This window comes from Caretta caretta, chromosome 7 (genome assembly GCF_965140235.1).
Source record: "Caretta caretta isolate rCarCar2 chromosome 7, rCarCar1.hap1, whole genome shotgun sequence".
NCBI lineage: Eukaryota > Metazoa > Chordata > Testudines > Cheloniidae > Caretta > Caretta caretta.
The window spans coordinates 118,826,957-118,851,055 of NC_134212.1; the positions used below are offsets into that span (position 1 = coordinate 118,826,957).

General features: G+C 45.5%; 1 protein-coding gene and 1 long non-coding RNA gene across 4 annotated transcripts in view; one reads left to right on the forward strand and one right to left on the reverse strand.

Moving 5' to 3' along the window:
- Window positions 1–3,043, forward strand: part of SORCS1 (sortilin related VPS10 domain containing receptor 1) — a 423,910-nt gene extending 420,867 nt beyond the window's left edge. For both annotated transcript variants that reach the window (XM_048857873.2, XM_048857874.2), the window contains one exon: window positions 1,288–3,043. In XM_048857873.2, the coding sequence (XP_048713830.2) occupies window positions 1,288–1,352 (65 nt within the window). In that variant the 3' untranslated portion in view covers window positions 1,353–3,043. The remainder of the gene's footprint in view (window positions 1–1,287) is intronic.
- LOC142072837 (uncharacterized) overlaps window positions 1–24,099 on the reverse strand; it is a 232,032-nt gene that overhangs the window by 49,432 nt on the left and 158,501 nt on the right. For both annotated transcript variants that reach the window (XR_012669436.1, XR_012669437.1), the window contains exon 3: window positions 15,318–15,402. This is a non-coding gene — a long non-coding RNA (uncharacterized LOC142072837). The remainder of the gene's footprint in view (window positions 1–15,317; window positions 15,403–24,099) is intronic.

Genomic DNA, 24,099 nt, shown 5'->3' on the forward strand with positions numbered 1-24,099 from the left:
CTTTGAGGCCCAATCCAGTAGATGTGCTCTGAGCATGCCTAAACCCACACAAAATGGCTGGAGGAGGTGGTGGTGCAACCCTTCCCCCATAACGTTTAGCCTAGTGGTTAGAGCAGCCCTCATGTGAGTGACTCGTGTTCAGTTCCTCCCATCCCTCCCATTTGAACTTGGGTCTTCCACCACAATGCCCTAGCCCCAGACAGCTCCAGCAGGAGAGACTGAGAGCACCTTTCCCCAGAATACCCCCATCTCCAGAGGGCGAGGGTGCTCTCCAGAGAGGTGGGAGACCCCAGCTCCACATCAGGCAGAAGGGGGGAAACTAAACCTGACTCTCCCACATCCTAGTCACTGGGCTAGAGCTCCTACAGGGGCAGAGCCTCCTCGGTTTTTCTTGAAAAAGGACGCATCTGCCATAGGCACCTAACTCCAGGAGAGGGCTCATGGCTGCGATTGGTGCCTCCGTCCGGCCTTGAATTAGATGCATAAGTCCCCTTGAAGGGCAAGTTTAGGTCACACCCCTCTCCTCAGCATTTCTTATTGGCTAGTTTGGGAGGCTCAGCGGGCGCTGGTTTTTATGAAGCCCATTCTTAGGCACCTGTCTCCTCAAGCAAATAGGGAGCATGGGTGCCTAATGCAGGGTGGCGCCCCTTGCGAATCTCATTTTCACCCTTTCTTGTCCTGTGTGATAACCCCAGGTCTTTCTGGAGTTCAGCATTTTTTTCAGGGCATTTTCCTTCAGGGAAACCAAGCAATAGACACAGTGGGATGTTTCTTGTCGGTGTGGGGTTTGTTTTGAAGCAGTTTTTTCCCCTCTGCAAGCAGAGACTAACATTCGTGCCCTGTGCCTTTAGGAAATCCAAAGGCTGGGGGCGTTGGGTCCCACGCACGCCTCCATAGCCTAGAGCACAGTAGCTACTTGTCGCAGCAAACCCTTCTTTTGCAAAGGCAAATCATACAGTGGGTTGTCAAGTCTCCGACACCTTTTCATATCAGATGCCAGTACATGAGTCAGTGCTCTACATTATCTCGTAGAAACAGTTTCCCACATCCTCCCTTCCCTCCATCACTTCTTTTCAACGTGGGTGAATCACCTTTGTAGAAAGAAGAACAAGACGTTCCATTCAACCTTCTTAAGTGGCAAGAGAACATTTCGGGGCAGATGATGTCAGGCTGGACCAAATAAACCCTCACACCAAATGGCGAGGCGCCGTAAAATCTTTCATTCTCTGGAAACACTTGTGTTATTCAGCTAACTCTTGCTTTTGTTTTTCTTGTTCTTTGCCACAGGAAGTATGTCCATAGCTGCTGAGGCTCAAAGCACAAAAGAAATCCCTACCTATGTAAATGTTTGAACCAAGGACACCAGAACATGTGTATATAGATATAGATATATATATAGATATATATATAAAAGAAAAACTCACTGCATTTGGACTTTTTAATTCTTCAGACGACAAAAGGTTTTTAGCTTTAATCCTGTGCATGTGGACATTATACCCAGACTGTGGTTGGAATTGCAGTGTACAGGTGATCTATTTTAATAGGGGGAAAGGAAATGACCTGTTGCCCCCATAGCCTTTCCCCTTCCCCACTGCTCACTTTCCTCTCTTTTCTGATCAATCTCTTATTTGTAGAAAGTTCATAATGATAGTGGCCAGCAATGTGCATGGGGTCTTTTTGAGGGGTCAGGGGTGGGAAGGTGGTGAGGGAATAAGGGTATTTGGCTTTAGATTTAACTGCTTCTTTAGCACTGCAGGCTGTGGGTGAGGTAGCTACCCCCAGCCAACTTTCACGAGCCACACAGAAATACACAGGAGTAGACACGGCAATGTTTCTGGGCTGGTTTGGTTTTTGCCTTCGTTCATACCTTCACCTTCTCCATCCTTCATTCTGCCGCTTGTGACGGCTCGTAGCTCCCTGCAGCGAAGCCAGGAAATCAGCCCCTAAGCTGCAATGCCAGATGCTTTTTTAAAAAAGACTGTTTAGCCCATTCACACTGAGGCACCTGCCCAAGTGGCATGATCCAGAGGCACCTCCCCCGCCATGCAGGCCACCCAATCTCACGGCATGGCACAATGCGGTATGAGCTTCTACTGCCCGCAGTCCTGCCCTGCAAATATCCTGACCCCAGCTGCCTCCCACTACCCCTCCTGAATTTCGTTCTCCATCATGTGTGCAGTCATTTAAACCAGTGCAGAGTGGGGGTAAAATGCTGCCCGATCACCCTGGTAATGGTTTCATGCCCACTTTGCATGGTCTAAATGACTGCACAGCAAAAGTGGATTCAGACCCCCACCTGCACACCCGGCCGCTCAGCAGCGTGAATTTCCTGCTTCTGGGTCAAGGGCTTGGCTCTAGCCTATAGCACATCCTCCACCCCAGCCTCAACCCCCTGACAACCTGTCCGGTCCCTCTCCTTCCTCAGGTCTCTCACTGCTGTATGTCTGAGTGCGTGGCCTACCAGCACTGCCTCGCCATATCCAGTACACCCAAGGGCCCGGCGGCAGTTCCTCACGCTACAGCATGTAGCTAGATCAAGCACATTCCAACTATATTTCCAAGCCCTTAACACCCCGGTTAAATATGTCCGTTAGCCTGGCTCTTGGCCCTGTGTAAGGTAATTGGCTGGCCACAGTATGTCTGCTCACCACTTCCAGCAGGGACTTTTAGCGTCTAGACTGTAAAACCCTGCCACACCTGCTCAGCCCAAATAAAGGTTTCAGGATTGGGCCCCTCATGTTCCCTATGAGAGACCAGTGCCACCTCAGACCCATGGGGGGGCTGGGTTCAAAGTCTGCTGAAATCCAAATTATCCAAAGGCACAGCCCTCAGAACAGCCCCGGGAGGGACGGGAACGCAGATACAGCACGCACCAGGGAGCAAACGTCAGGAACGGCCCATGGCTCTGAAAAAAAGGGGATGCCAACAGGGAAAAGGTCAATCCCACCCTCACCCACCGGGCGCCCTCGCTGCCTTTTTATCCTTTCTGTGGAGCTACAGGATTCCACTGGCCACAGGCTTTGACATCAACTCACTATTGTAGTTGCAACTACTGCTTTAAGCAAGGTGGGAAAGGGGTTTTTTTGCAGTCACTGTATAATAGCCCCCAGGATTCTAACTGGCCCTTGAAGTCTGGCATTAGCCAACTTATTTTTATAAGCAGCCACTTAAAAAGTTTTCTTATAGTATGGGAACTACTGCTGATTTTAAAAGGACTTTTTTGATGTATTTTTCTCTTGGTTAAAGATAATGTAGTGTTCTGTACAATTGCTATTGTTTCTTGCTTTTACAGTCATATTTATTAAACAGATTGTCTCAAAAGGACTGTGTGTGTGTGTTTGTTGCTCATTTAACTCACAGGCCCCGTCGCAAGGGAGGGGCTGTATTTTGCTAAAAAACCACCCCCCTCTCCCTCCCGTGACACCACCTCTTCCTAGCTCTTAGCACTTGTCATCCATAGATGGCAAAGCACTTTACAAGTCAGACAAGCACAATTATCCCCTTTTGGCAGAGAAACTGAGGCACACAGAGGTGAAGTAATCTGCCCAAGATCTCCAAGTAGGCCAGTGGCAGAGCTGTGAATAGGTCTCTTGAGGCCCATCCCAATGCCCTCTCCCCAACCACGCTGGCTTACAACAATAGAAGCATCTTACACGGGGAGGATCTCAAAGCAATTTACAAAAATTACTCAATTAAGACTTGCAATATGCCTGAAAGGTAAGTGGCTTGCGATTGTCCCCATTTTAAATATGAAAAACCCGAGGCACAGCTAGGTTGAGCTGTCTGCCAGATCACCAAGGAAGTCAGTGGCTACATCAGGCACCGAATCCTGCCTGAGGCACAAGAAGTTAATTGCCAGTGTCTGATGTAGCCACTAGATCCTCCTTCCTCTGGTAGCCCATGCTTAGTCTGGCTGGCTGCCCCACGCTAGTGGCTGGGCCACAGAACTACAGGAGTTTGTACAGCCTTTGTGCGGAGAAAGCTGGGCCTTTTAGCTCAGAAAGCAGAGGGTTAGATTGGACATCCAAAATGGCTCAGGTTTTATCCCCGCTGCCAATGACCCGCCCAGGGGGCACACTGTTAAATTAACAACAATTTGATATAAATGTACTTATTAGAGGGGTGTTTCACTTCCTAGACAAATTGCTATTTGGCAAATTACATTCTGCCGTACCGAAAAAAATCCAGGTTCAATTGGCCACAGTGTCCTTCCTCTACTGAACTTCTGTTGAATGTTGCCGAGCTATTAAACAGCTGCTGTACATGCCCCCCGACACAGCACTGGACAACGTGATTCTTGTGTGCCTAGATCGAGCGTGATCTGACACCTAAATGGACAGATGTTTTGGCTGAATAGGGGCAACAGGATCAAGCCCAGGGCTTGGAAAGTCTCTTAAAATACACTGTCAGCTCTTTCTACTCTGTAATCGCTTCGGCACAGGGACCGTCTTTCTGTTCTGTGTTTGCACGGTGGCTACCGCAAAGAGGTCCCGGTCCAGGAATGGGGCTCCTAGAGGCTGCAGCAGTACAAATAATCATCATTCAGAATTCTTTGACCGTATGAGGACATCATTGTGTCTAATGGGAATGAGGGAAATAAATAGTCGTAGGTAGAAAAAAGCAGGGAGGGAAAGATCCAGTTAAACAGTAGGAGGACGTATTTTCTAAGTATGGTCTTCAGCCTTCCAAACTCCCAGAGTCTTATGGGGATTGGGTTGGATACAATGACTATGCAGGGGCCCTTAATTCAGCCTCTTCATCCCTAGTGAATAAAGCACTTTTTAGGCACTTAACACCTAGTGAAATCAATTACATCTATGGGAGTTAGGCACCTAAATACCTTTGAGGATCTGGGAATTACACACTCGCTTAACTTTGTCTATGCCTACGTCTAATTTACTTAATCGCTTTACTGGACAGGAATAGTCTTAAGTACTTGCTTAAATATTTTGGGGATGTGAGGGAAGAACTTCCAGTGACCCCCAAACAAACCTCTCAATTCACATACCGAGAATTGCTGACAGTTGCAGTCATGCTGCTACCCATAGATCATAACTAGCAATTAGCATTTTAATCAGTGTGCGGCTGTCTCTAAGTGAATGGGTGGAATATTATCCCTTCATTATTAGTATCTCTCATGCCATTTGGTGTTTAGAACATTACCTACTGTTGTAAACCACATGCTAAACGGTGTAAAACAAACACACACAAACAATGGTTTCCCTTCAGCTAATGAGATGCTGTCACTGCCTGGCCTTATGAAACGGAACAACAAAGTATGTGAATAGATAACACTTCAGTTACAATAGATACCTTGAGATTAGAGTGCTGGGACAAATCCTGCCCCGATACTCATAAGAAAAAAGACTTACATCAAATTGTTTTCTGCTTGATAAGATCAAAGTGTTAGCACACACCAAGCCCACAACTGTTGTGAAATATTTCACATGATGCTTTGATGAAGTGGGTTCTAGCCCAGGGAAGCTTATGCCCAAATAAATTTGTTAGTCTGTAAGGTGCCACAAGGACTCCTCGTTGTTTTTGCTGATACAGACTAACAAGGCTGCCACTAACGCGAGTGCTTCCTTTTCTGTTGGGACAACGCAGTTACCTGTTACGTTTCAGCACCCTGAAAGCAGGACCTAGAGGAATGATTTAAGTCAAGTGTTCGCATTGCTAGAATTTAAAACTTTAGCTGTATTGTGGTAGAGGCTATAGGCCCCAACAGAGAGCTGGGCTCCACTGTGCTAGGCGTGCCACGTTAATAGGGTGACCAGGTGTCCCAACTTTATAGGGACAGTCCCGATTTTTGGGTCTTTTTCTTATATAGGCTCCTATTACCCCTCGCCCCTTGTCCCGATTTTTCACATTTCCTGTCTGGTCATCCTACACAATAACCTAGTACGAGACAGTCCCTGTCCCAATGAGCATGCCATCTTACTAGACAAAACAAATGGGATGAAAGCAATTATTAGCCCCCTTTTAGAGCCTGGGAACAGCGGTACAGCAAGATTACAGGTAACAGTTACAAAACCCAACTATGTGATTAGATGCCTAAGGGCCAAATTATTAACGGTATCTTGGCACCTAAGTATGCAGATACCTAGCTACACAGATGCTGTTGACAATCCTACGGGCAGCTAGCTGCATCTTTAGGTCCCTAGACACCTTTAAAATACAAAACAAAACCATGCCCTAAGGCTCAAAGTCAAAAATGTCTTAGGTTTCTAACTCACTTTGGAGGCTTGGAATCCTAAATCAAAATGATTTTGAAACTTATATCCTACTTACTGCATCTTCAGCAGTATCTGGGTACTTAGCCACAAGGTACCCTATTCTTCCTTTCTGAGGATTAGCTCTTTTTCATGCTAATATTTGAGATGGCGCTGAACCAAAACACCGGCGCCCAACGTTCTGATCTACAGGCAGAGGAGGGTGCTGAGTCTGACCCCGCTGGAATGAAGAGGCGCCCTGGCTGTGAGCTCTCTCCTTGCGTTGGGGATAGTGGACAACAGCGTTCCTTTATGCAGCAGCAGCAGTTGTGCTGGCTCATCCCTTTCTGCTTTTAGGCAGGGAGAGCCCGGACAGCGACACCAGGCATCGATCCAAACTCCAAGTAACAGGAGATCCCTGTTCTTCAGTAAGGGACAATATACAGCTGCATTGCCTAGAGCAGCCCCGAAAACAGCAGCTCCAAACAAAGCACTGGACACTGGTTCTATCTGGCCACCTTGCGCTTTATTTCTCCTTTGAGGCCCTAATTCTTCTGAGGCCTTGTGTGCAGCCATATGCTTGACACATAGTTTGGGCCAGCAAGCTCGGTGGTGACCCTCACCTCCCAGCGCCTCCTCTCATAGGCAATAACTACTGTCATGTTTCAGAAGGAGAGCGACGACCGACAGCACACAGGCTGCCGGCGATTTGGTCTGCCTTTATCCGCACCTTGGCGCGAAAGAGCCTTCTGAGGACGGATACAATCTGCAAAGGCATCTACCTGGAAGAAGCGCAGTTCAGATGAGATGCCGCACCAGGGTGGTTACAGAATGCGTATGTTCCAGCCCAGAGGTTGCTGCATTTCAGCAGTGGCAAAGTGAGTTCTAGTTTGCCACACATACTCGCCTGCAAGACGTTTTGCCAATACCTAAACAAGTGGCTTAGAGCAGAGGCTTGCGAGCCGCAAATAGCTCTTCACTCTGTCACCTGTGGCTCTTTGCAGCCCATGCTATTAAAACCCTGTGTGATTTAATTATTAACCAATCAGGTTGCTTGTATGATGTTATTAGTGCAAGTTGATAAATTAATTGATTAAGTCATTCACTTATTTGCTGTGAGAATCCTATCTATAAAATATATAGCATGATAGTAACAAGCAATGCTTTCGCACGACTGTGGCTCTTTTGGGTAACGTTGAGCGCTAATTTGGCTCCTGAACCACTGAGGTGTTTGCATCAATGGATTTGCACTTGTGTATCAGAGGGGAGAGCGATCTGAACCTGGCCTCCAGGACATTCCCTTCCTTTCAGAATGCATTGCGTTGAATGACACTGAAATCTGCCCTTCTTGTGAGATAGGTAGACTGTTAATGCTGCAGGCTGAGCGAGCAAGCGTTTGTAAAGAGCTGTGGGATGCTACTATGATGCAAGGCACTGAGAACACATTTGTTAAAAAGCACTATTCACTATTAGGAAAGCAAACATCATGGTGATGCAGGGCAGAGGAGCCTGAGCTGCCCCAGGTTTCGTTCGGCTCCGTGGACTCCAGCACACCTGCTTCGGAAAGATTCTGATTACGCCCTGATGCGCTACCTCGGGGGCAGGTCTATACTGCTGCTTACGTTAATCTAATTTACGTGGCTCGGGGGTGTGAAAAAAAGCCTGAAGGACGCAAGTTTTGTGCTGTCTGCATCGGCGCTATCTGGACAGGGGACACCCTCCCACCAGCATAGTGAGTCTTTACCAGACGGGCTATAGCAGTGCAGCTCGCCCTAGGCACTTTGTTAGCCTTCATCACCTTACATTCATTAATGGGACTTTTATTCCTACAAAGCTTTCCCTCGCGGGTAGGGGAGGATTCGTTCCATTTTATGGATAGGAACTAAGGTCCAGCTTACATTAAGGGAGTGACCCAAAGTCACACATGAAATCTCTGGGTGAGCTAAGCCTTGAACCCAGGTCTGTTTGAGTCCTAGGCCAGGTATCCACTCGAACAGTCTGCCTACCTTTGGTTCCCTGAATGAAGGGAAGTGGGAAATGCAGCTACTGCCATTTAAGGGCCAACCTAATGAACAATAATTCCTCGTCCATATATTAGATTTTAGGGAAGGTTTACTAGGGCAGAAACACCAGCACCTGCAGGTCCCCACAAACAGCCCAACTCCTGCAAGACTAAAGCCCTATCCCTCCTCCATTCTCACCTCCAGACTGGCCCTTCACATAGGGTGACCAGACAGCAAGTGTGAAAAATTGGGACAGGGGGTGGGGGGGCAATAGGCGCCTATCTAAGACAAAGCTCCAAATATTGGGACTGTCCCTACAAAATCAGGACATCTGGTCACCCTACTTTAACAGGGAGGAGGTGCTGTGATGGGAAGAGCCTGGATTCAGCCCGTGGAGCATGCAGATACAACCAGGGGATGCAGATAAGATTTTCAATGTTATGCCCTGGCAACTGTCCAGCTGTCTGCAAGCCTGCCTGTAAAGATAGTGGGCTTGATTCTCGGCCCCCTCAGTTTGTGCACTGAGATGAAGGACGGAGGGGAGGGGTGCTCTGTGTTTTAGGGCCATGTAGGGGCTTGTCTGCCTTCCCCTGGTGTATGTTAGAGCAACCTCAGGGTGACTCTAATTTATGCTCTTCTATGAGCCCTGCCGAGCAGAGCAGAGCAAAAGCACAGTGCGTTCTGGCCACATCTGACGCTGCACCAAACTGATCCCTAGGCTAAGAACAGGACTAGCCTACAGCCCATGTACCAACTCTGTGCCTGCCAGGAAAGCCCTCTCAGGGCACCATATCTGCCCACGTTAGGGCCCCTTTGCACTGCCACAACAGCATAAAAGGGCCTGCGCACAAAGGAGCACCAGACCCCCCTGTTCTTACATCTGTTACTAGGAAGTGTCCGCCCCGTGCAGTGGGAATGGCCCATGTCTCTATAGGTTTACGGCAGAAAGTCAAGCGGGATTCACGCACTGAAGCTCTCAGCTGCCATGGCAGTAGAGAGTCAATGTCAGGGCCTGAGTGAGAGAGATCTCATCCCCAACAGGCCTTGAGGGTGCTTATCGGAGTCTTGTTGAGCAAGCAGGGGGTCTACAGTCTTGGAGGAGGCAGCAGGACACCAATCTCAGTTATGGCCCCCTACATCTTGTGGCAGAAAGCACACCACAATATGCTGTACTCCGTATGGGCGGAACTGGCCTTCTAGCTCTACCTAGATCACTTGGCAGTCTGGTATAAATCCAGCCTGGATGAAATCTGAAGATTAACCCATGTGGACAGGGTGTGGGGGAGTGCACGCACACGTACACACACGTGTGCCAAAACACAAAGAGGCTGCGTGGACTGCGCTTGGCCATACTGAGCACCCGATCCAAAGCCCACTGAAATCTGCGGAAAGAATTGGCATCAATGGGCTTTGGGTTGTGCAGGCATCTTTCAGCTCACTTCAGAAAGAGCTCGGCACCTTGCAGGCTCCGGCTCCAAGGGACAACACACCCATGAGACCAAAGACTTTGGTCATGAAATGGGTATGAAAGTCCACGCGTACTTTGCCAGCACTTATTTAAGGGAGCACGCAAACTTTGAGTTATGAAATATTTCAGCCAACTCTCTGACCCCCATCCCCAACTGTATAATGCAAATTGTGTTGCATAAATTCAGGGGAGCTTTCATATCTGGGACCAGACTTCTCTATAGGCATGGGCCTGTATATACCCAAAAACTCAGGTACTGCTCACTAATTCTTCATATGAAAAGCAGGAATTGATTAGAACTATCATATCTGGACAGCCTGTTGCCGGCTTTCCTTTGCAGCCACCCTTTTTCCACCTCCCCCCGCTTTTCATTTTCTTTTTTCCAGAAGGCTGCACTTAAATACCCCCAGAGTCACAAATCTTCAGACAAGGTGAGGTGAGGTGAATTGTGCGTGCATGTCTGTCTGGGGAAGGCACTTGCTCAAAGAACACAGTCATGTTATCCTATAAAGATGAAACAAGAATCCTTCTTTAAACCCTGTTATAGGGATCACAGAACTAAAGAGAAATTACCTTTGACTTCATTTGAAAAGACACAAAGAAGGGTTGAGCCATCCCCAGAAATAACTTATATTTACTCCTTGAACTGGGATAAACAGTGGCTGTTGGGGGAGGAGGAATTCCTGTATACCGGGGGTTCTCAACTCGGGGTACGCATACCCTTGGGGGTATGCAGAGATCTTCCAAGGGGTACATCAGTTCATCTAGATATTTGCCTAGTTTTACAAGAGGCTACAGAAAAAAGCACTAGCTAAGTCAGTACAAACTAAAATTTCATACAGACAATGACTTGTTTATACTGCTCTATATACTATACAGTGAAATGTAAGTTCGATATTATATTCCAGTTGATTTATTTTAGAATTATATGGTACCAGTGAGAAAGTCAGCAATTTGGCAGTAATGGTACACTGTGACGCTTTTGTATTTTTAGGTCTGATTTTGCAAGCAAGTAGTTTTTAAGTGAAGTGAAACTTGGGGGTACGCAAGACAAATCAGACTCCTGAAAGGGGTACAGTAGTTTGGAGAGGTTGAGAACTACTGTTCTATACCAATTATAAGCTGAAGAGTTAAAAGTGATTCACAGTGCGGACAGAACATTACTGTTATTTACATTCCAGTAGATCAGCGCCCCTTCATGATAAGTATTATACAAATATATTATAGGAGCCAGTCCATGTTTCAAAGAGTTTACAATTTAAGGGGGAAAATTTCAAAGACACAGCAGTCGATAGGTGCCTAACTGCCATTTGTGGCTTTGAAAATCGTCTCCTTAAGAAACAAGACAAAGTGTGGGAGAAAGTATTGTCATCGCCAGTTTATAGAAGGGGAACTGGGGTATCAAGAAAGTAAAGATGGGGTTTTCCAAGGAGTTAATTCCCAACTCCCGAGAGCCTCTCTCTCACTGAGAATGATGGAACATGGCAGCCATTTTGAAAAAGGGCACTTTTTTGTTGAATTCTTTATAGAACATTATTTGTCAGTCCCTGCTACAAGGGACATTTATTATTGAAGCATACTATTTGACCATTAATCCTAAAAACTACTCCCCCAAATCCTCAAACTCACAAAATATAGCTAATGCACAAGGTCTGCTTTATTCCATTACTAAAATGAATTGGGACAAAAAGAAAAAAAATCATTTAACAGATCCATTTAAAATTCATTTTAATTTCTAAACTATTTAGCCGATTTAAGTGAATTACTGGTAAATTCTCAAAAAAAAAAAATGTTGTACTCAGGAAGTGCTGTCATTTTAGGGGAAATGAAAAATCCCTGCTCTGAGTACAAAACTCCACACAGCCTGTATTTCTGAGCCATTTCTATAATTATAGGCAAGGCAGATATTAGCACCTATTTGTAAGGTTACCTGACACTTCCCATTATAAGACCCTGTTTACAGTTGCTCATAACTTTCCCAATTTTAATTGTTTGGGCTGAAATTTCCAATGCCAGATACCTGCCTCAGGCTGAAATTTTCTTAAAAAGGGAAAAAGGATTCAGCCAGTTCTAAGAATAAGACTGGGGGGAAATAGCCAATGTTAAAAAAATAATCTTACATTCGATTTGTTTAGAAGATCTAGTGCTTCCGTTCTTTGGAGCAAAGACTAGAGATTTGGTAGGAGGGATACCCTGGTGTCAGGGGTGCACCTTTTACTACTCCTGTGAACATTCAATCAAATTTGGCCAATCCTCCAAAAACTTATTGTTCACACATGCTCAGTAAAGTCTTGGTTAGCCGCTAAATTCTCCAGACATTCCATCTGCACTGGACATGCTCCATCTCCCCACAACTCTGAAATGCTGACTAGATTGTGCATGTCCCAGTCCGACAAAGTAACCAAGCACTCGCCATTCGGGGACTGCAGAGGCTGGCCTGGACTTTCCCTTCAATTACTCTTCCTGGCAGCCAGCATCTCTTGTGTGCTCAATGATACTACTGCAGTTGCAATTATGAAATGGGGAGGGGAGGGCAGCAAAGGGGGACAGGAGCCAGGGGATGAATAGGAGCATAGAAGGACAGAGAGAAAAATAGAATAAGATAATATAATTAAAGACTGTATTATAATCCATACACACAAAGGGGCTGAATTAAGCTGCATAGGCAACCTTAATTCTGGCATTTCCTAACTATTCAGTGCTTGACTTTGCAGCCTTATTGTTCTTGTAACAGAGTTGTGTCTCTCATATGTACATATCGTGGGCCAGTTTCAAATCTAACTTTCACTGGTATTAAAATGGAATAACTCTACTTAAGCAACAGAATTACTCCAATTTACACTGGGGTAGATCAGAATTAGGCCCAGCGTGACCTTTTAAGCATTGACTTGGCCATGATGGAGGCCTGTGTAAGTTGCACACCAACCCATCAAACAGGCTAAAATGAGCATTCTTCCCTGATACAATGTTGATGCGTGGGGCTCTGAAGACATATTCCATGTACTAATGTCATGCTTACTTGAGAAGGTGATGTTATAAAATCAAGTCTGGTGTGGAGAAAGTAAATAAGGAAGTGCTATTTACTTTGTGTTAGGGGCCACCAAATGAAAATAATAGGCAGCAGATTTAAAATAAACAAAAGGAACTATTTTTCACACAACACACAGTCAACCTGTGGAACTCCTAGTCAGAGGAGGTTGTGAAGGCTGAGACTATAACAGGGTTCAAAAAAGAAGTAGATAAATTCATGGAGGATAGGTCCATCAATGGCTATTAGCCAGGATGGGTAGGGATGGTGTCCCTAGCCTCTGTTTGCCAGAAGCTGGGAATGGGCGACAGGGGATCGATCACTTGATGATTACCTGTTCTGTTCATTCCCTCTGGGGCACCTGGCACTGGCCACTGTTGGAAGACAGGATCCCGGACTAGATGGACCTTTGGTCTGACCCAGTATGGCTGTTCTTATGTTTGAGTGTTAATGGGGCCAATCAGAAACTCATACTTTTAGCTTTTTCTGATTACATGGCCATTCCTTTTAATTTCCATGAGTAACCTGAGACTTAACCCACAGCTCTCAGTTGACCACAATGACTATCCAATAACACAGAAGCAGTCACTTCCTTTATGGTGGTTTTAAGCCCATGATATGACCCAGCACATACAAGAGGTTTTTAAAGAATAGTTCTTTTGTTCTGGGAAACAGCCATGGTCACGGTGATGAAAGGAAATGAAAGGTTAATACTTGTTACAAGAACTCTGCAAGTACTGCCCATAACAGGTAATTCAGTAGAACCAGGTTTATGGACACCGAATGGAAAATCCTCTGTATTTTAAACCAGATTCTGATCTTGCTTACACCAGTTTTGCATTGGTATTATCCCACTGCAGTTAATTAAATAAGCAATCCTATATTTTTTCTTAATTACTGAACTATTTCAAGCTTCAAAAAATTTGAAGGATATTTGGGGTCAGTATTTAGACTCTGTTATTCTATATGCAGCTGTTCATCTGTCTGTATCATTTGTCCCCTCGCGAGCCATTCTTTTTTTTAATTGGGGTGGCCGTGCAAAGGAAAACAAGCCTTATTTTGTTGATTTGTTTGACAGTGTGCCGGGTTCCTAAATTAGACACAGTCATATTGGCTCGCCTTTCAAATTCCCATTTCCACATTGTGCCTGCCAAGGTACCAGGGCAGATTCTTCCAGACCTTTACAAAATAAAGAGAAAGGCTCAGCTTCTGACAAGCAAATGCAGAACAGAAGGAGTCAAATAGCGAATATTTCTGACTCTGAAACTAAATTCCCTTTTAAGATATTACTGGTTTTCCCTGCGGTGCTCCTGAAAATCATGCATAAGTTGAGGTGACAGAGAAGTTAGCACTTGAGCACTAGAAAAAAGCTCTTATTTTATCAGATGACACATGAAATAACATTACCACCAAGCCTATTAAAGAATCTCTCCAGCTGTCTCCAGACACCTGCCAGTGGGATTAACAAGACTCTTAACTAGCCTTCGACTTTGAATGTTTTTGTACTTTCATGCTGGGCAGAAAACTGTATGGTTAAAAGAAGAGTTTTAGACTAGTACAAGGTGCCCTGGAGAGATTTGTGAGGCTTTGCATCATATCTACAAAAAAATGGAAAGGTTCCATTCTCCCAGGGCACATGGATCTAAAAAGGCAAGATGCAAGCATGGGCATCAATGGGCTGCAGAAACAATCTGATGGTGTTGTAGGGGAATGTTGTCTTATTGAACTCAGCAGCAGGACTGAAAGATGAGGCCCGTTTACCTGATAACAGTGATTGTGCGCCAGATTCTGTTCTCACTCGCACTAGTGTCAGGCCTGAGCAATTCCATTAGCTACAACCTGGCTTTGGGTCTCTGCACTCAGTAATTGAAACTTTGAAGTATTCTGCTCCTCTGGTGCTCTCTGCTGTTTGGAGCATGTTGAAAGAGAAGTTGCATGGAGGGGCTATAGTTAAACGCAATATCCCGGAAGCCACCTTTTCACCGGTAACCCCACAAATGTATCCGACGAAGTGGGTATTCACCCACAAAAGCTTATGCTCCAATACGTCTGTTAGTCTATAAGGTGCCACAGGACTCTTTGCCACAAATGTAGCAACCCCTCCTTCATCTGACTTGCTGGATGGTATTTCCTCCAGCAGGATGTTTTTGTCCTACTCAGCACAGATTACAAATTCCATGGGCCAGGTGCTTAGTCCAGATCCTTGGTTGGTATAATATAGTGAAGCCAATGCACCAGCTGAGTCTTTACCATGTACAAAGAAGAATGTCGTAGCCAATGGAGAATGTGGGGAAAATGGAACAATACTAAATAATAATACTAATACTCAATGGCACCCAGGCAGCATATAATTTGAGGAGGACACTGCGATTTACATGCCACTTATGACAAAAGTGCACTGGGAATCTTTAATAACTCCAAACTATCCAAAAGGTAAAACATTCAGCAAAAGAGTCCCTCGAATACTGCACTGGAGCATCAGTTAAAGAGCTGACCCATGGGGAATCATCAAACCACTTTTCTGCCCACTGCAGGTTACCCTGGGAGGTCTCCCCTCTACAAACGTACCAGACCACATCATGTTTAGCCTTTGAGATATAGCATACCTTGTAGACCTGAAGAAGGGCTGTGTGTAAGATTGAAAGCTTGTTTCTTTTACGAAATCCCAAACTGTTTCATGAAAATCTTCCCCTGAAAATGAAAAAAAAAAATCCTTTTCACTAAAATATTTTACAGAAGATGGGTGCGGTGGCGCAAACCTGTAACACCAGATACTTGGGAGGCTGAGGATGGCAGATCACTCAGAGGTTCTGGGCTGCACTTTGCCAGTCGGGTGTCTGGTGCCACTGACCAGGCTAGCGGGTGGCTGAAGGACTGGCTAGAATGACACAAATGACGTGTAGTGATCGGTGCTCTCTCTCTGTGAGGGCTGATGGACCAATCGATCATGGTGATTTTACAGAAAAAAAATCATTTCCAGGCCAGCTCCTTTCTTGTCCACCATTTTACCAACCATACAACCACAGTGTATGAACAGTTTTTGATTTTAAAACGAGCGGGTCAAGACCCACGTGAGTAATAAAATGCACGAGCACAGCCATCATGTTGCTGGAAGTCTCCAAAAACAGAGCTTTAGGAATATTGAGCATGAGGCACTTTTGTTTAGAAATGTGAATTTTTACAAACTTTATGAGGAGTATCATTATTAACGTGCAGATATTTTAATGAGCATTTGAGATACCTGCAGACGGATGGAAGCCAGTGTGAAATCCCCTTGCTAATTAAATTCGACTGAATATTTCCTTCACCTGAAGACTCAGATGTAGATCTTGTTTGTCAAATCCCTTTCAGCCAAATAACCACTCAACTAATTTTCAATCAAATATCTTATTCAGGATTTGAAAGCATTCTTCCTCCCCAGGGAGTGTGGTTGAATGGTATTACAGTATCCTCTGAGGAAATGTTCCTGACCCTCCCGGCTGGCAAAGTAACATTCCTTTAAAGGAAAGTTGGTGGCTTGACAGCCCCGGAGCCTGGCATCCTCCATTTATCTGCACAATAGAAACCCAAGCAGTGCAAGTTTATTCCACATCAAAGCAATATACCTGGACACGGCCTTGGAAGGTCAGAGTCCATGGCTCATTCAGTCGCTCGCTTCCTGCAGTGACATCATTCATGGCAGCCAGTGGTGATCTGGGGATCCACTCAGAGGTAAACAGGAAAGTGGCTGAAACTATTTTGAGACTACTTACTTTGAAAAAGATCCTCCCAGCTGTTCATATGGTGCACTAGCAGCTAGGATCCATCTTCAAAATGATGACCTAGAGTCAGAATGTTCTATAGCCTATTACACGTTCATAGCTTTTCAAGGCAGAAGGGACCGTTATGATCATCTAGTCTGACCTCCTGCATAACACGGGCCAGAGAACTCTACTGCACCAAGCCCTAAAACCTCTGGGTAAGTGAGAAGCACCTCTTTTTGAAAGGTTTCAGAGTAGCAGCCGTGTTAGTCTGTATTCGCAAAAAGAAAAGGAGGTATAAATCAAGGATAATCAAGGTGGGCCATTTCCAGCACATTTCCAGGAGTTAACAAGAGCACATTTCCAGGAGTTAACAAGAAAACGTTCTTGTTAACTCCTGGAAATGTGCTGGAAATGGCCCACCTTGATTATCACTTCAAAAGGTTTTCTCTCCCCCCACCCCACTCTCCTGCTAGTAATAGCTCATCTTAAGTGATCACTCTCCTTACAATGTATATTTTTTCATGGTCTGTGTGTATATAAAATCTCCTCATGGTACTTTCCACTTTATGCATCCAATGAAGTGAGCTGTAGCTCACTAAAGCTTATGCTCAAATAAATTGGTTAGTCTCTAAGGTGCCACAAGTACTCTCTTTTTGGAAGACATCCAATCTCAATGAAAGACTGGAGATCCCCCATGTGTAGTCTAGTCCTGTGGTGTACAGATTTGTATCAGAAAGAGAGAACTATGAGAAAAGTTTAAAAAAAACCCACAAACCCAGTACATAGTAAAAGAGAATCTTTCACTCAAAATCACCCATCCAACAGCCTGATGATGATCAATAGCTTGGCTCACGAGCATATACGCCAGGACAGCCAAGCAAAGGGGCTGAATCCCCACAGAAGATCTAATGGCCACTGCAACTTGTCTGGGTTTGCATTTAAGAGGCAACAACGTAACAGGGTTTTTTGTTTTAGGCTAACGATGGGAAAAATCAATGGAAGGGTTATTTCAAAGCCATCCTTTGGATATTTACATCTGTGTTTGCAGTTGTCCTGGGGGCATTCACCTGCTCCTGTATTTTTCATGCCCAGAACTTGTAGTGTCGTTTTAGGTACTGGTACAAAAATGTTCAGCTAGTAAATAGATAACTCCTCTGTGTCAACAGGCAGCCAATGCACTGCTCAATGGACACTCCAAAAGTCATCCATGCAGGGCAAAAATTACTAGGAAATGGGAGAAGAGGCACTGTTCACGTGGCAGTGTCTGGAATTATTATGGTTCCATTTACACTGCTGCACTGGTTCTCAACATTTTTCATACCATGATTCTATGTTACGGCAGAAAATAGGCCACTGACCATCCCTGTTAGGCATATAGAGAGAGATTGGTTGTGCCGCTGCGTTTTCACCCCCAGGTTGAGAACCCATGCACTACCATACATTGGGAGTAACGCCATTGAAGCCAAAGGAGTTAAACTGCTTTCATAAGTGATCCCAGTCCTGATCAGCCCCAGAGAGCAGTTCACCACAGACACTCAGCTCTTGGGGCAACCTGTCACACTGTTTTGGAGCGTTCAGATCCAAAGTTCAGGGTCAGCCCATTGTAGATACCCCAGACCGGAAAAGTTGAGATATAGATCTAGAGCTAAACTACCCCAGCCTTGGGGGGTCTTTGAACCAAGGTGTGGACGTAGGCTCACCTCTATTTGCCACACAATTATCAAGTACTGAGTGTACGTAGCACCTTCCTGCTCCAAAGGTGTAAAGATGGTAAAACTGTGAGAGGGACAGGGACTTGCCCAATGTCACAGTGGAAACAAGTGTTAGAGATGGAATTAGAATTCCAGGCTCACTGTTAGACCTCCAGACCGGTGGCTCTCCCAGTTTTCTCATGTTGTGGACAATGTCTATGGGGCTGCCTCTGGTGCTGCCCTACATCCTCCAGAGGGAGGTAGGTGGGCAGCTGGGGGAGAGGAGTGGGATTTCCTGCTGTATTCCTGGCCTATCAAGGCTATAGGGATGGAGGAGCCAGCTCCTCCTCTCTGCTGCCTAATTGATCAGTGCTTGTGGGAAGAAGAGCTGGCCTTTTCACATGCCCGCCACATGGAGTGGGGCTCCATACTTTCAAAGACAACAATGTGTTTGTGGACCTCTTCCATCTTCCCTACCTGCTCTCTGTCATGACTGTAATATGTGACATTGTATGAAAAAGGAACAATCAGGGCACTATTAAGGAAGGTAAGATGATGATAAACTCATTTTATTGTGATGTATGTGGCTACTTAGTTCCACCTCCCCAATTTGGTGTCTACAGAACTCTACAAGCCAAATCTTCAGCTTGTTTAAACTGGCAGAACTGCATTGACTTCAAAAGGGCTACACCAATTTACATTAGCTGAGAATCTGGCTATAGAGCTAGGTCATACTCTCTCCTGGATGTTTGCAGCCACCACGGCTTTCACTTCTCTTGATAATTCTTTTTCTGTCCTCCTGTGTGTTTGCTACCATTGTCCAGTGATGGTGTCACCTGATCAGAGTTGAACTTATGATCAGGCGACACCTGACAGGTAGCAGCCAGGCAGGGTGCAGAGAAGACAGTGATTTTATCTGAGGTTGATGGATCACAAAAGCCTTTGGGAAACCATAGAAGTGCCGTGAACAGTGTTTTGGTCATCTGCAACTCTACCGTGGACCATCAATGGATGGGTCATCAATGATTCATGAAATACAGCTTGTTGTTTTTTGAGGCTTTTACTAAAATTAACGCAGTTTGCACATTTCTCTTCCTTCCTTCCTTCGGGATAACTAAACATTTAATTTGAGAACCAGTGCCCTAGACCATACCTACCCTCTCCAAATGGCATCCTGCATTGCTTGGGCTTCATTATTTTGTGTGGTGAGTGAATGGTAAGCTTCTAAATCATAATTCATTTCCTTTCTCCTTTGCCTATGGCACAAGTCAGCATCTTGGAGAAAGAAAACTCAGTGTGCCTGAGAGACAAGTCTCCTGCATCCAAAGAGCAATAAATCTCTCCCTGTTGATTTTGCTACACACCACAGTTCTGTACTTGCTTCGGGGGCAGTCATGATGGTCATGGTGATATGTGCAGACAAACAGTAAGTCTCCAGAGTGATACTGCTTTAATCACTTCACAGAGTAAGAAAACCATGCTGCAGTAAGTTGTCATATCAGCAGCTCAAGAGTAAAAACCAGGGAAACAGAACTTAGTACAGGGGAAGATACTGCTCCTTTATGCAAGAACCTTTCTAAACTAACACCTAGTTTTTTAAAGTTTGGATCTAATTAGGCTATTCAGTCACGACAACTAAATGGGAAGTAAATGAGTCACTGGCCCAGGCGTGTTGAATCATGCATTGCCCCAAGGGAAAGAGGAAGGGAGATTTTCATACGTTATAATATATTGAGTGATCTGCAGCAAGTCACCATAAAGGTTAGAAATGATATAAAGAAATCTCCTGGGAAGGATTCGATCCTGCAGGGGTACAGAAAAGGCTTGGGTATAGAAGCTGCCAATCATACTGAGGATGGTCCCTGCTTGCTCCTGCTTCAGCAAGATGGATAATCCATCTCGCTCAGCAAACCATGAGGATCTGCTAAATTATAGCAGGGCTGCTAAAGTGGCCATCAGTCTAACTCAGAGGGTCCTTTATTAGGTTACCCTTCATGCCCTATGCATGCTTCGGTGGGGCTTGCTCTGCACAAATTGCTGATCCTTATGGCTTCAGTGTTTGAAGTGAGATGCTTCTGCACTATCCCTGCATTCCCAGTGAGGTATCTATAGAGGAAGCCATGTTGCATTTTTGACGACAGTTATGTGGAATGAGACCATGGCCATGTTATTAGCAGTGACTGAACACCAAAAATACAAGGGTGACATCCAGACCGTACTGAAGTCAATGGGAGCTTTCTCACTGACTTCAGACGGGCTAGGATTTCATCCCAGGTCTTTACCCCCTGAAATAAGAGTAATTCCATTAGCTGTCAGCAGGCTCTCTGGGGGCAGACACCAGAGGGAGATGTGATCACCTGCTCCAAGCCAACGTATTGCAAACAGACAGCGAGACTGCCAAAAAGAAGCACATTTAGTAAGCTGCAGAAACAATTCTAAGGCCATAGCTAGGATTGTATGCAGCCAAAGCTCTCCAGGCAAACTGCGCCAGGTTTTGCACTGAGCTTTTCAGAATGCCTAAGGTTTGCTGCTGAGCACTCACCTACAAGGAATCATTGCAGAGTGAGGTTTGCAGCACCATAGCTGCTGCATATCTGAATTAAATGCATACAGGTCACACAACTCTGCCCAGCCCTACCCACTGACATACCTCTCGCACTCCTGCATATAAGAGACGTCAACTCTGGCTCAATATAGGGCGGTAGACCTGCACCCTGTTTAAGACACACGGGGGCAGAGACAATCCGATTACAGAAGGTGAAACTCCATCTGGATGCACACACCACACACTCATTGATATAAATAATCATCCATGTGCTCCTTAAGGTGGAATTGGGCTCTAAGACCGCAGGCAGACTGAACCCTCTCTTGAATTCTGAGACATTTGGGCATACAACCAAATCCACAAATGTCATGAGGACACAATCTGGGGCGCATCCATCCATCCATCCATCCATCTCTCTCTCTCTCTCTCTCTCTCACACACACACACACAAAGTCAACTTGATCTTTACAAAAGCATTTTGTGTGAGCATTTTCCAAAAGATGGAATCCAGTCATCTTGACACCCATTCCTAGGCCTGAAAACTAGCCCACACTGCCTCTTGTATAGAAAGATATCAGTATTTGAGCACATCACAAACTTTAATATATTGATCCTCAGAACACCCCCATGAGGTAAGGAAGTGTTATTATCCCCATTTCACAGAGAGGCTAAATGATTTGCCCAAGGTCACGCAAGGAGTCTGTGGCAGAGGACACAACTGAACCCTCATTTCCCAAACCAGTGGCCTAACCACCCGCCATCCTTCCTTTTCTTTTCTTCCATTTCTTTTTCCTATATTAATGAATCACCGTGTCTGATGAACATTCGGACCAGAACTTTGATAAGACTCAGGCTCCAAAACCAAAACAAAGTAAGAGGGTCAGAGAAAAATCATGCATCTTGCAAAAACATTCCTTGTCTCTGCTGCCTCCTTAATTTGAAAATTAGGATTAATCCCTTTTCTTTCCTCATTGTTTTATCCTGCGTCTTTAAAGCTAATCTTACGCAATTAGCACATTAGCAAAGATCTTTCAGTGTAGCTCCCTCATGACATTCCCGAAGGACAGTCCATCCAGAGAGTCTCTCTAAAAAACATCAGTCAAAGGTGACCAGAGAATCTACTTGGAGAGCCATGGACACCCTCCAGTCGATGTGCACAGTTCTCAGTGACACAACAGGAGCTGTGCATACAGATGTTTAGGGTTCTATGCACTATGGGCCAGATCTCCACTGATGCAAATCAGCATAACTCCAAGGACATATGTGACTGCAAACTTCATTGGAGATTTGCAAATGTAGTCCAACCAAGGGTCTGGCCCTATGGCTCTGATCTGAAGCCTACTGAAGTCAATGTGAGTCTTTCCATTAACTTCAATGAGCTGTAGATCAGGCATTGTGTCCAGTTAAAGACGAGTAGGGTTAGTTACTGGTTATTCTTTAGAACAGTCAAGATTTTGGCATAATTTTTTTCTATTTCATTTGTGGAGAATTTCTCTCTCTCCTTGATTTATTTTTGCTTTGCTATCGAAATGTCAAGGTAATAAAGTTAACACTCTTTGCAAAATAACAATGGAACATAGTATTTGAGTGTGCATAGGAGTTTAACAATGGTAAAGAGAATTTAAAAAAAATCAAAGATCTAGTCCAGGGGTCTCAAACTCGAATCACCAGGAGAGCCACATGAGGACTTGTACGTTGGCCCAAGGGCTGCATCACCCCCCACCCACCGCTGCCCCCGCCCCCCGCTCCACCCCCGCGCCTGCCCGCGGGGTGTAGCTGGGGGCTCAGGGCAGGGGTGCAGGAGGGAGTGCGGGGTGTGGCAGGGGGTTGGGGTACAGGCAGGGGGCTCAGGGCAGGGAGTGTGGGGTGCAGGAGCAGTTCGGGTTCCGGCCCAGCGCCGCTTACCTTGAGCAGCTCCGGGGTGGCAGTGGTGCGCACTGGGGCCAGGGTAGGCTCCCTGCCTGCCCTGGCCCCGTGCTGCTCTGCTCCGCAGCTGTTCTTGCCTGTGGGTACCTCCCCCGAAGCTCCCATTGGCCGCGCTTTCCCGTTCCTGGCCAATGGGGGCCGCGGGAAGTGGCGTGAGCCAAGGGACTTGCTGGCCACCCTTCCTGCAGCCCCCATTGGCCTGGAGTGGCAAACTGTGGCCACTGAGAGCTGCGATCGGCCGAACCTGCGGACACGGCAGGTAAACAAACCAGTCCGGCGTGCCAGGGGCTTTCCATGCACAAGCGGCGGACCGGCTTTGAGAACCACTGTTTTACAAGACTGGGAAAGAAATGGGAAATTGTTGCTGTATTGAAGTCAATGGCAAAACTCCCTTTACCGTCAATCACTCACCATGATCTCAAGCACCACACCTAGGGTTTGGTTATGCTCCCTTAGCTTTCCAAGATAAGTCAGCCTGTGTTATGGCCGCAGCATCACTTTGTGTAAATCCGGGGGATGGAGTTGAGGCTGCCAATGGGTCACAGAAGTGGAATAATGATGCACCGCCTACCCTTAAATAACTCCAGAACTACGTAAGGCCCTGCTTCAAAGCCCACTGAAGTCAATGGGAGTCTTTCCATTGGGATTTGAATTGGGCTCTAAATGATTCAACCCAATGGATGATTTAGGTGCGTCTTGAAATCCAGCTGGGTATGCAACAGAGCGAAAAGAGACAGGTGAGAGATGCAAAAAGAAAAGGAGTACTTGTGGCACCTTAGAGACTAACCTAGTCTCTAAGGTGCCACAAGTACTCCTTTTCTTTTTGCGAATACAGACTAACACGGCTGTTCCTCTGAAAGGTGAGAGATGCCATCACTTGTGCCAGTGGTTGGCTGAAATGGCATTGTTGAGGGCTGTGAGAGCTGGTAAGTGGAAGGAAATGCTATAGATGGGTAAACAGAAGCATTAGGACATGAACTGACTTCTCTGATCACTGACCCAGCTTGAAATTTTCTGCTTGGTTACCAAGTTGATTGGAGCTTTATAAAGATTGGAGAGAGCTAGGTAATGTTAGATGACTTTAGATCAGAGAATGTTTGCAGTGTTCTTGTAGCCATATAGATCCAATAAAAGAGATCATCTCACCCACCTTGTCTCTGCCAAGATCAGAGAAGATGATCAGACAGATGGAACACTTTAGATCAGAGACTATGTCAATAGTTATAGATAATGTTATATCTCTTTAGCTGAGAGTAGATAGATAAGGAATCCTGATTCTCAAGACTGTGTTGTAATTAGACCAGTTGAAAGTTTTCAGATAAATAAAGTTTGTCAGAAAATACTGATTACATGGTGTCATAAATATAAAGAGAAGGGTAACCATCTTTCTGTATACAGAACTATAAAATCCCTCCTGGCCAGAGGAAAAACCCTTTCACCTGTAAAGGGTTAAGAAGCTAAGATAACCTTGCTGGCACCTGAC